Below are 12,930 nucleotides of genomic sequence, written 5' to 3'. Positions count from 1 at the left end.
TTCTGCACACCTCCAAATCCCTTTGCAAAGTGTTGTTACTTTATTAAAAATTATGTTAAGTTATATCATTTAATGTTAATACGATATAATTGGGATGATTCAATATTGTAAAAGACAGGATGAAATAAACTTATTAGGCTACATCAAACAACTTTGGACCTTACACTAATTTTCAAATCTACTGAAAATGTCCAAATATGTTTTCTATCAATAAAAAAAAAGAATGAAACAAAATATAACTTCATATAATTTAAGGCAGGCTTGCATGTGCATTGAATGTAACTTGCAGGCCTACATATACATGTACCACTAAAACAAAACACATGGACAAGACACTTAAAGAATTTGCTTACCTTTCATATTATGGAAATAATCTCGAACTGTAGGTTACTTCATCAAAATTTCAGGACTCGACTTGCTCAAGGAATCTGGCATATTCCAACATATATATAATTTGTTAGGGATTTTGTATAATGTTCAAATTCAATTATAATGGTGTATGCTTATACTTCTTCTATCTCATTAAACAGCTCTGGAACATTAAACAATTAAAAAACAAAACAAAAAAACTATTTCTCACAATATGACAAACAAGATGAGTTGTTCACATGAGTAAATATATTCAATATTATATCTTTCCCAGCTCAACATATGTCACCTTTGAAGCCATCAGTATGAATCATAATATACATTCAACTTTTTATTTAGAAATAGCATATACACCACAGAAGCAATGCATGTACATGAGCAAGACTTATTTTATAATTAATAGTCTGAGATATGTATTTTACTATTTACATCGTATTGTATATACAAGATATATTATAATTTAACTATTGACTGCAACATATATAGTTCCAATTCAAGGCATTTCTCCATAATAATTCCCATTTTCATCTCTTTAATCTGCACGGAAGCCACTCTTAGCTATCATATACATTCTGCTTTCACTTGATACACTCTTAATTAGAAATCAATCTATCAATCAAGATTGTAATTTAGCACAAATCTAGATTGCTTTATTGATTTGTAATCTTAATTTTGGATTGATCCCTATTAAAAACCCATAAAGTCCATAGAGTATCACTTTTCTAACATACTTCATCAACTGTCTATTAACATTTCTCATGTCTCCTACACCTTTCTATTATACACATAGATGCTAACTAGCCGATATTTGTAGACTGAAATTATTACCATTTTTAAACACATATTGGCATGTATCATAGTGATTCAAACCCAAACTTCAATTCAAAAACAAAACAAAAGAATTTGAAAAAAAGTTCTTAGGCCCATAGTCTGTAGTCCAGTTTAGCCAATGCCATAGTAAATACTAAAATTATGGAAAGCTGAAGTATTTTATTATTCTTATGCTTACTGCGTTCTTTTCCTGATACTTTTATGGTGAAAAACAATCCATTTTAGTAATCATCACCATCAAATTATCTTACTGGCTATTTAAAATCAATTGTCCGAACACACAACCTGTACAGACACAGGTCCTGTAACAAGAGGCTTAGTGATTGATTTGATGATTGATTGTACATTGTGGTCAATGCAATCAATCTTGAAAATAGTGGTTCTGCGATAGATTGCTAAACTTTGTTTTACAGGGCCAACAAAAGGCGCTAAAGGAAAGCAGCCATGAAAACTGTTCAGCTACCTAAGAATAACAAAATACTGTAACAATCAAAACATCACTGGTACATCAATATATTCATAGCACTTGTTTGGGGGTGAGGCTTGCTTGGGGAAGAAGCAATTTTTTTTTGCATTTGTGTGTCAAATATACATTTATCAATATCCAAAGTCAATCAACATACAATTATAGAATATTCCACACATGTAAAATGTCACAGAGATAGCTTCCTCAATTTTGAATGTGTCAAATCACCTAGTTTTGAAAAAATATTATTCTCCTTGTACTGACTTATACTGACTTTATACAATTTATGATATTTGGCAATACGTAGGATAATTTTGAACAATTAATCATCAGAACATCACCACAACCATGTAACATAGAAATATGATCTATGACAATTAATTGTAGCTTTTTACCATGATTTGTAATATAGTTACAATTGATCGAATGTCATATATGTAACAGTGTCCGTAATTGTAGCAATACTCACATTCATGGTTTACCTATCCTACATGCTAAATGATATTTGTGTCTCTACCTGAACATAGTTCATTCAACCTCTATTTGTCAAGCACACTCGTGTCAACACTACGTGATATTAGATAAGAATGAAAATATCATATCTAGTATATACCTCCATGATCATGTATTAAGCCATACTTTTAATTCCAGCTCAATGAGTTCTTTATCTCTTCAGGCCTGATATCATAAATTGTTATATGTCAACACAATATGGTAATTGGATGGACATATAATCAACCCAAAATATCAGATGGCCATTTACCGAGCTGTTTTGGTGTACATTTTAGACTGAAACATATAAAGATGTATTAAAACAATACACTCTGTAATGATGAGTTGAAAATTTTTCGAGGAGTAATCTAAGAAAAAAAAATGACTTCGGGGTATATGAACAAAAAATATTTTTTGAGAAAAAGGGAGGTATTTTCATCCATTTTTTTATAACCACTATGAAAAATAAAATACACTGAGATCACTCTTATTCCTAATGAAAATACACATTTTCACTTAAATTGTTACTCTGCTAAAAAGCAATCCTTGAATAGTTATGTTTTAGTCAATATCTTTACATGATGTTACGTAAGCTCATGCTATTACATTTAGACCCTGCAGTAGAGGTTGGTTTCAAAATGAACTAATATCTCTGAAAAATTCATTACTGATTAAATTTTGTCATCAAGGTGATCGAATGGGAGAAAAACAAAATAATTATATATAATGTATCAATGACAAACATTGTTCGCACTTGTGTAGAATGGAGAAAGAGCTAGCTTGCAATAGGTCTTGCACATGCACACAAATTTGTCGATTTCTAAACTAGATCTGACAAATTTCTTGATGAGCATTGTACTCTGACCTTGTGAGAAGTCGATTTGAACATCTACCAACATAGCATCTAGGCCTATAACATGAGTCAAAATTGTACTCACTCTATGAACAATGTAACATTTATGTACTTTTTAGCTGATGAAGTCTTTTTTGCAAGTATCAATGAGAGTGACCTTGGAGTTTTTGTGACATTCTCATAGCATTTCACTTTATTCTATCATATCTTCTATTCAGGTGTAGAATAAAATTTTGTATGCATCAAACTAGGAGATAGCCCTTCTGTGGCCTTCTTTAGAGCTAGAAAAGTGTCAAAACACACAAGTTACTATATGCATTAACATCTCTCTGTCTCTAAGCTGATGGTACCATCTGCTTGGTGCTAGATGGACATTAACCATGCTCAAGTAGATAAAGGAAAGCTTTATTGCAACCCCAAGTTATGTGGACTCACATAGTAAAAGCATTACTGTCTTTCTGGTCCTACAGCAGATGAAATTCTGCTTGCTCCATCTGCTTGACTATATCAAGCATTACCTACATTATTTCTCACAGTTTAAAACTGAAGTAAATACTAGCATGCACACCCATTCCTGTGCTCGCCTGCCTCGTCTAACTCCATTGGGATGCCCTGCCCGTTGCCATGGGTCATGACCGCGCCTGGAAACTGGCTCTTGTCGACGCTCCGCTCCATTCTTAGCATCACGTTATCCAGCAGGCATTCAATCGCCTTGGTAATGTTGTTTCCACTTTTAGCACTTGTTTCAAAGTAGGGTAATCTAAGAAAGAATTGAAAGACAAAAAGAGATGCAAAATAAATATCATCTGATTAACAAGAAATAATCAAATACAATTCTTTATAAAAAAATGAATAAAATGTAAAGTTTGGAGCTAAAAACCTATGTAAAATGGTATTAACAGGGATCTTGGTGGTGTGCGAAACCAACTACAGATGCAAATCTTGAGTGAGTACATTCTTATATTTATGAAAAAGAAAACTTTCATTGGACCATTATCAACTGCATTTTCCTATTTCCCATTTCAGGCACATTTTGTCTTCCAAAGAGTCATGACTGAATCAAATGAATTTCATTCTATAAATTAAGTTTTATCTCAATTTGACTTTTATATTCATAAAAATCAAATCTTTATAAGATGGAGCCCAAGGTTTAAATAGCACGGGTTTAGCATTACTGTTGAAACAACCGAGTTCAGCGAGCCAAGGCTATTTGCTTTCTAGAGTTTCTTTATTCATGCCTCATTAAAACAAGCTTTGTATGAATTAGAGAATATTATTAGATGATAATGTGATCAGTGGGGCTAGACAAACCACAAATATCTAGGGGATAAGAGTTACAATGACCTTGGCATTTGGGACAACATAACCAAGCATTGTGTTTTGGAAGAATTCAGGGGTAGAGAAAATGAAAGAATTGATGGTCAATTATTCAAGGTTTTTCTTCTTCTACTTCATTTTTGTCAACATAATTTCTGTTACTCTCCTTTTCCATGAACTTATTCCTGCTCTACTAGTCTAATAAAAGAAAGGAAAGAGACCAGGTGGAGTTAAGGTGTTGACTGTGGCATTATTCACAAGAGGCCGATCATTGCAATGCATATATTGTGATCAGATAATTGCAAACGGATGAAATCGATATTAATTATACTTTGTCACGTTGCACAGCATGTCAATTCTATTCTGAACTCAAACATATGACCATCGCAACAGGGCTAATCCGGGCGGGGGGGGGGGGGCAGTCAGATATATCACTGTACACTCGCATGACCAAAAAAAGGCGTTTAAAGGGGTGTTTTTTTTTCAGTTTTGGCCACGGGCCGTGCGTGCACTTGTTAAGGGTATCAAAAACACCAATTTTTCTTTTAAAAGGGGTAGTTTTGAAAGACTGGTCAGTGGTTAATTGCAGGGTCAAACGAATTTAGGGTATGCTTTTTCCAAAGCTTTTTTTTCTAAGACTACCCAAACATCTTAAGGGTATGTTTTTTGGGGTTTTTTTGCCAGCCTTGCGGGTGAGTTGCGGGCAATCACCCGCAACTCACCCACAGCAAAGCTTTGAGCTTGTTCAAAACTTTCTGCGTGCAAGTCAGACTTGCGTGCGCTTCTGCGGGCAATAGCATGTGAGATGCATGAGAGATTCCCCAATGCGGGCGACCTGTGGGTAGCAACAATTGTCACCCGAAAGTCACACGCAAGGCTTGCACGGAACAATGTGACAGGGAGGGCATTAAACAACATTGCATAAAAATTTTAATCAGCGTTTTATCAAGAGTCTGAAAGACCCATCAATGAAATGTCAATACTTCTAGTGAATACTTCTAGTTTTGGCCTTAATGCTAAGTTGCTAACTGATTCTCTATTAGTTTCAGAATTGTACATGCTTATACCCTGTCATCAATGAATTATTCAGAAATTCAATCACATGTCTTTCCTAGCTTCTAGGCTAATAGATGCAGAAGCGGTAAAAGTGCAAACAATACAGTAACTTGCCACTTAACTGCACTTCCTTCCTGCTGTACATGTCAACTACTCTAGACATTGAATGTAGTTCTTAAGTAACAGTAAATGTAGTCTGTATGTAATCTCCCATTGCAGCACTTTTTACAGTTAATCTGCAATGATTTTCTCAGGACAATTTGCATGTACACCCATGTGTTTTGGAATCTACCTAAGATTTGCATTGGCACCCCTCATATACCCCTTTCATAAACCCAATTATGCGGCTAATAGCAGCATAATTTGGTCGTAAATTTGGAAGAGGACCAGAGTTATCCGCATTATTCTGATGCTGCTATTATCCGCATAATAGCAGCATCGGGACAAGATTTTGAGTTTATGAACGCATTTCCAAATAATGCGGATAATTGCCATGGTGCGGTCACAAGGTCACCCTTTTCCAACACAACCGCATCGGAGGGGGCGTGTCCAGTTGTCATGACGATTATCCGCCTATTTCAGGACGGGCGCTCATAAAAATAATGCGGCTTATTTTCGGAGTTTGTGAACGCAATTTTTATTGAATTATCCGCATTACTCTTAGGCGGCTAATTGGAGGATAGGTTTATGAAAAGGGTATTATTCAGCCTTCTTTTACATTCATACCGGTAATTACTTCATATCCCTTCATATCTTTTCTTTTTAATTTTCTCTATCAGCATGTACTATTCCCTCTAGACCTCCTCGGCATGTCAAACTGGTTTGTCCAACTCTGACTCCCTGATAAGGGTTAGTCAAATGTCTATTTGCTCCCCCCACACCAAAATCAATATAGTTTATTACATCACATTAGGTAGGCAATCAGAGCTTGGTTCATGGCTGTAATGAAGAAGTTCTCTTCAACAAATAACCCTGTAGGTCAATTAACAGAAACTCAATAAGTTTCCCATCTTAAAGGTTAAGTGATTATAGTCGTCTAAAAAGAAACCTAACTTGCACTTTGCAGTAAACAGAGAGCTTGTGTGGAAAGCTGTTAAGTTGGAAAGAAAAACAATTCACCCTAATGGAATCTTCACCATCATCAAAAACATCCTCAAAGACATAAGGTTAATATATGTTTTTAAATTTATTTCATATCCTAGCTACAACTTATATTGAATAAAAATATGTTTTTTAATTTGTTAATGACCTATTTTCTTACTAATGGTAAATGTATTTTGAAAATATTATAGAAGAAAATGGGATTTGAAATAAATTAAAAGTTTAATATAATTATATTAGCTCCCGACAAAATGAAATTATATTTTGTGAAATTCAATATTGTTTTCCCAATATTTATTGACATATGTCTGTTCAAAGAAATAATTGACTTCATTTATTTTATTGATTATTTGAATACATGTACAATGATATCAAATTCACATGGTAATCGTCAATATGTAGGCTATTCTGAAATCATTCCACAAATAACAAACATTATTCACATATTGGATGTAGAAAGGCTTAGCAATCTCCATCGACATCATTGTATAAATACACAGGAATCTTACAATACACGCTTTCAGCATTCCTGTAAATTCAGCAATGGGAGTTGCAAATTGCTAAATCAACGGGAAAGGGAGAGAAAGGCGCCAACCAAAAACATGTTAATACAACAGACGTGAGAAGGTCAATAAATGCTCGTTTAAATTTAGCAGCATGATGTTGTCAAAATGATGGGGGGGGTGCTATGCGTACTGGTAATATCTTCTTTCCAGCAAAAATTCTATATCCTTGAGCTTATATTTCCTCTCTTTCTTCTGAATACTTTTTTGCTATCTTCTATTTCTATTCTCTTTCTTTTCATATTTCAATACATTTTATTCTCCCTTGTAATCTTTAATATCATTGTGTGTCATTCTATGAATTCAGTGCATTTTGCTCTACTGAAAGTGAAACAAGTGATTAAAATTTGAGTTTTTTTTAAAGTAAAGAATAATGGGAACATAAATGATGGCAATGGGAAGAGAAAGAATGTTCTTAGATTTCAATGAAATTAATCAAATTATTCTGGATCATCTTTGACAAGGCAGCCACAAAGTCTGCTGCTCATGATCAAGAGAGAAATTGTTTCTCAACCAAGTCTCCATAGAGAGAGAGTCTAATTAAAATTTGATCAAAGTCAGGATTATAAATTGATCTTATCTTTATGCAACTGTAATATCCCATGATGTAGCATCAGGGGAAATTTATTGTTCTACTCTGAATTCAACTGCATGAGAATCAAGGAACCTGGAGGAAATAAAGACCATTTTTCATTGAATGCAATGCTTTGCCATCTCCTCATAACCAATTCCATTCTACGAGTATGATTCTTGGGAGAATATGTATCGTTCTTTTTTTGTGCGTGTGTGAACTACAGCTTTTCAGAAGGTGGCATGAAAACAGTTTGGCTTTTTTATCCTAAAAATTGTCAGAACTGACTCTCGGCTTGTTTTCAAAGGTTCATGTATTTGAGTCCCACCTTGGTATATGTATACTAGTATACTTTGTCAAAATGTCAGTGTCTAATTTGCCACTCTCCACCCAGGTGGTAACAAGGGGTACGAAATATGGTATAAATACCAATTTATCAGGCATAGCAATCTGAGCTCTGGAGCTCTTACAGAAATAATGCCCCCCCCCCCCTGCTCTACCTTAAATCTGGCAAATGGAAAAGCTGGCATATCTGTTGCTATAGAAGCAAAATTTAAGAGGTTCTCTTACAGACTCTTAATCTGCCGGACTGAGATGAAATTTTGATTTCCTGTATAAATATGAAATAAGTTGGGTTTTCAAGGATGATTTATATTCTTAGAAAGGATGGATATGGATTTAGAATATATTTTTTCATCAAATATAACACGACCACAAAACTATAGAATTGATGGATTCCTCCTACTAGATCTCTTACCCATATTTCTCTGCCATTTCCTTTGCCCTCTCGTCTGATACCGCCCTCTGGTCATCGAGATCCGATTTGTTACCGCATAATACTACATCAGGGTTCTCACAGTATGCATGCATCTGAAGCTGCGTCATCCAGTTGCGAATATTGATGAAGGACTGCTCGTTAGTGAGATCAAAGAGGAGGAGGAAACCCATGGCATCACGGAAAAATGCTGTTGTTAAACTTCGAAATCTGGACGGAAAAATGACAAAAAGAACAATGTCTTAGAAATTTGTCAGTACGATTACATTTTAAGATATTGAAATTAACTTATCTTTTGTTACTGAATGGATCTTTTTAACTTATTCCCTTCATTGAGACATCCACTCCACCTGGTTCTCCTATGCAACAGTTTTAATGCAAAGATAACAAAGTTAATGGATGCTGTGAGTGATGTGTCATAATGGGGTGCATTGGGTGAATGAAACAAATGATTAATCATAAAATATAAATAATAGGTGTTGCACATGTATGCCATTCATATGCCGCACCATTTCAACACTTTTCACTACCTTCCCCACTGAGGTTATATGAGGCAGAGCTCACAATGAAAGAGGTATTACTTTAAACACACACACACACCCACACTCCAACCACACACATTCTCAGGCACCTTTTATCTCTCCTTGTTTCTCTCTCTTCTCTTCCTTTTTTCTTTTTCTCTCATTGACTTTCACCTTCTCACTCTCTAAACAATAAGAAACCTGTTATCTGTGTTAGATGTTAACCTACCAAGTGCCTTGAAATTCCCTTACTGCTGACAAACAACTCAGAAACATGTATTTCCTTCCTGACACAGATTCAAAATTGATGAAAGAGGTACAAAACAACAACATTTAAAAATAGATCCAATTTCCAATGCAATTACCATTACGGCGTAGTTATTTGCCATCATGATACACTAGACCTTCTATATATGTGGTCAAAAGGGAATCATCTAATGATTCCCAACACTGAGTGCAAAGAGAGGAGATGCCATGAGAAACATTAAAATCACGTTATAATCCCTTTACAGAATTCAACAGGATGAAAAAAAAATTATCATGGAAAAAGACCCCTTACTCTGGCAGAAATTCCCTGGTCATGGGAAAACCTTTGAAATATTTTAGTGACTACAATTATAGTCACATTCATACATTTAAAGAAACAATAAGAATAATTTGTTTCTCTATTCCCAAAGCATAGAAAAAAGCACAACTTACAAGTAGCTGATTAAGTATTGTAATTTCTGTAGAACATTTAAGGAACATCAACACTGCTAAAAATTTCATAAGATATCTAAATATCTGTTATCATTTTCCCCTAAAGATAAACATTTGATATAGCATACACTACATTGATAAAAAAAGATTATCACATACATGTACAATTACGTTTCATTATAAAAAGCTCTCTTATACCATCCATCCCCTCCACATATACCAATATCCTATATCAAAGGAAGATGGTAACATACTGCATCCATTCAGTCCTAGATTACTCTAAGCTATTTGGTTTTTAATCTGTAAAAATAAACTCCACTCACTGACTTGTAGTTGAAATTCCCATGTAATATTCTCAAAATAAAATATGACAAAATGGATCCTAATAAAAAGAATCCTAATGATATGATATCCTTGCGCACACACGTGACCGTCATTTATTTGGCCTAATGCGTAGATATACTAATGACCGGTGATGAGCGGTCATGAGTAAAGACTAATGACAGGTCAAGGATTTAAGATGAGGATGGTTTAACAAAGATCCACATTTTTACCTCATAAAATAAACATCATTTTGCTCGGGCATGAAAGTAAATTACTTATTACTTATTACCTTTGTTACAGTCAAAATGCCTCATGTATGTAAAACTTTTTAATGCCTTTTTGAACTGCAAAGCACCACATTTAAATGTCAGATCAAAGGTTTTGACACAGGCTATTCATTTGGGTATTCTGAAATGTTTACCATTTTGATGCAATTTGCACTCTAGTCACGAAAGTGGTCTAACTGATATAATGGTTCCATACCCCCTCTCCAGGCGACCTGCTGCATTAGACATATATGATCCAAGTATGTGCTATGAATGATCAAAACTACACCCACATCTACAGATAGTATCAACCCTTGTCTTCACAAATATGCTTCATGTTTCGTAAACTGAGAAGGAAAATTACGAACTGAAGAATATTTTTCAATCCATCCCATTCCTCTCTTATCCAAGTTTCCCTCTCCTCTCTATTTTTCTCTCCTCTCTCTATAGTTTATTTTCTTTCCATCTTACACAGAATTATTTCCAATTTCTTTCTGCTTTCAAGCCTTGTTTTATAAAAAGTTCAGTATTCTTCCTCTGTCTTTGCAAAAACTGAACTACTACAATTTGAAACAAATTCAAAACTCACAGCAATATAGAAGCTGGATAAAACAGAATGTAACTATCCTTCTGACAGCGTCTCCCAAAAGAGCCACAAATGACGAATTCTTCGTTTCCATGAAACAAACTAAAATTCAATGAATCGTTGATGAAGATGTATCTCTGACATTCTACTCTATCCCAAATGATATGGTATTAGAGATGCTACATGATTTGATAATGTCTCTGGAGTGTGATTGTCTCGTGCATTTGATATCAATTTCCCCCATTCCAATCCACTTCAAACATCACAAAATCATTTGTCTCTTATATTAGAATACTGAAAAAAAAATGTAAAAGAGACAGTAAGAGTAAAGAGCAAATTTAAATACTCTTTTTCAAATGAGTTGTGTGGTGTCAATTATCTATTGACTATCATTCTCCAAAAAAATGTCAGTCCTTTAGCACATACTAAACAGATATTTCTTTGTGACAATGTTTCTTTTAACCACATGAAATAGCCTTGTATTTGAATTAAATTGTAAAAGGAAAGGAGATGGTTGTGTCTTCTGCACTCTAAATTTAAGGGATTTAATGTAAATTGTGTTTGGCTGTGGTTTATGAGTAGCCGATTGCTAGCTTTAAATTCAAATCTAAAGCTATGATGTAAATCTAGATCCAGCATTTACAAACCACGGACAGATAAAATTTTATTTCAGATATCCGTAATTAGGAGTGAACAGTGAACAAGTAAACTGTCCAAGGTAGCACTCATGTCTCATATTTTCTATCATGGCAAATCTAAAGCTATTCTTTGTGGCATGGCATTTCAGGTTCTATTCAAATTTGAATAATTATCAATACCCTTATGTCAGTTTATTGAGTATATTTATAGCAAAGAATAATTTGAAGTGCAACTGGAAAAGCATTAAAATCATAGAATGATATCATTAACAGGTCATTTCCTTTGTACTAGATTCCTGTCTCATGATGAAACCATATAACATGGTTGAGTACTACAGAACTACCATCTCAGATAATTATATTCAACTATCAGAGAGAATACAGAGAATTCCAGCTGAGTTGGAAAAAGTAAGGATAATGGAGAATTCATATTGGTAATTTAAACAGCCTGTGTTTCGGTTATCTTGTCAGGATATTTGTTACTCCTAATCATATATCTGTGATACCTGTCAATTAATCAATCAAGAATCATACTTTCAGGAAGTCTCTATGAGACAATCAGGTAAACTCGGTAGGTGTTCCATTGCATCTTGTACAGGATGTTGGAACTACAGGTTACAGTAATTTTCTTCTCTGATCAATTCCTCTGCCTTCAGGCATCCCAACCTTGCACCTGTTTGAGACATACAAACTTTTCATTTGATCAACATGATAGAATTTGTGATGAGAACCTCTAGGGGATGTTGCAGACGTTCTCCTCTCTGTTTTCTGTTTGCAGAGCATACGTGAAGCTAACAATAGATTTGTGAGAACCCCCATGTCTCTTTTCAAAGAGGGGCCCAACCACCGTAAGGAAAGGAAGAACCTACTGATTGAATTATACATGGTGACATTGGAAAATAAGGTTCTATAACTTAATCATCAATTCATTAAACATTTCAATACTTCTACAGGAAGTTATCAAAAATTGAAACCAAAAACAATCCTGAATACTGATGAAAATATATATAATGGTAAAAGAAATTAATTGAAAGATTTCCTTCAATTTAGAGTAACTTATTTGAAGAATGTTTGTTACAAGTTGAACAATACCTTTAAATTCTGTGGCCAACTGCACTTTTCCAATAAATGCAGGCACACAGCACAGGGAATACGGAAAAGGGTACAAAATAGGTTTTAGCATTATTCAAAATGCCAGAGCAAATGGGGGAAAAGGGGTACTTGTTGTTTATTGCAGCAGAGCAGAAAACAGGAATGCGCCTTCACAACAGACATGACACCAAACCCATGCCCTCACATCAATCGCAAGGGGGGTCTCCTACGACAGCGAGCCTAAAATGGGATTGTGTTACCCCCTCGTAGGTTCAGATGTTTACATCTCAAACAGGACGCATGTATACTATAGTCTGCCGCAAAAGACTCCCCATCAAACCTATGAAGTTATATCTACCTGTTAAAAACTTCTAGAGCAACAATCACCATACATATTTATATTTGATCAG

At 34.6% G+C, this 12,930-nt stretch overlaps 1 protein-coding gene across 1 annotated transcript in view; it reads right to left on the bottom strand.

The window, feature by feature from the left end:
* Positions 1-785: 785 nt before the first annotated feature.
* Positions 786-12,930, bottom strand: part of LOC121412004 (ras-related protein Rab-27A-like) — a 29,704-nt gene continuing 17,559 nt past the window's right edge. The window contains exons 3-4 of the mRNA XM_041604918.1: positions 8,377-8,604; positions 786-3,771 (exon numbers count right to left, since the gene is read on the bottom strand). Coding sequence (XP_041460852.1) covers positions 3,567-3,771; positions 8,377-8,604 — 433 coding nt within the window. The 3' untranslated portion in view covers positions 786-3,566. The remainder of the gene's footprint in view (positions 3,772-8,376; positions 8,605-12,930) is intronic.

This window comes from Lytechinus variegatus, chromosome 3, assembly GCF_018143015.1.
Source record: "Lytechinus variegatus isolate NC3 chromosome 3, Lvar_3.0, whole genome shotgun sequence".
Classification (NCBI taxonomy): Eukaryota; Metazoa; Echinodermata; class Echinoidea; order Temnopleuroida; family Toxopneustidae; genus Lytechinus; species Lytechinus variegatus.
This window is presented reverse-complemented; position numbering and strand designations above follow the sequence as displayed.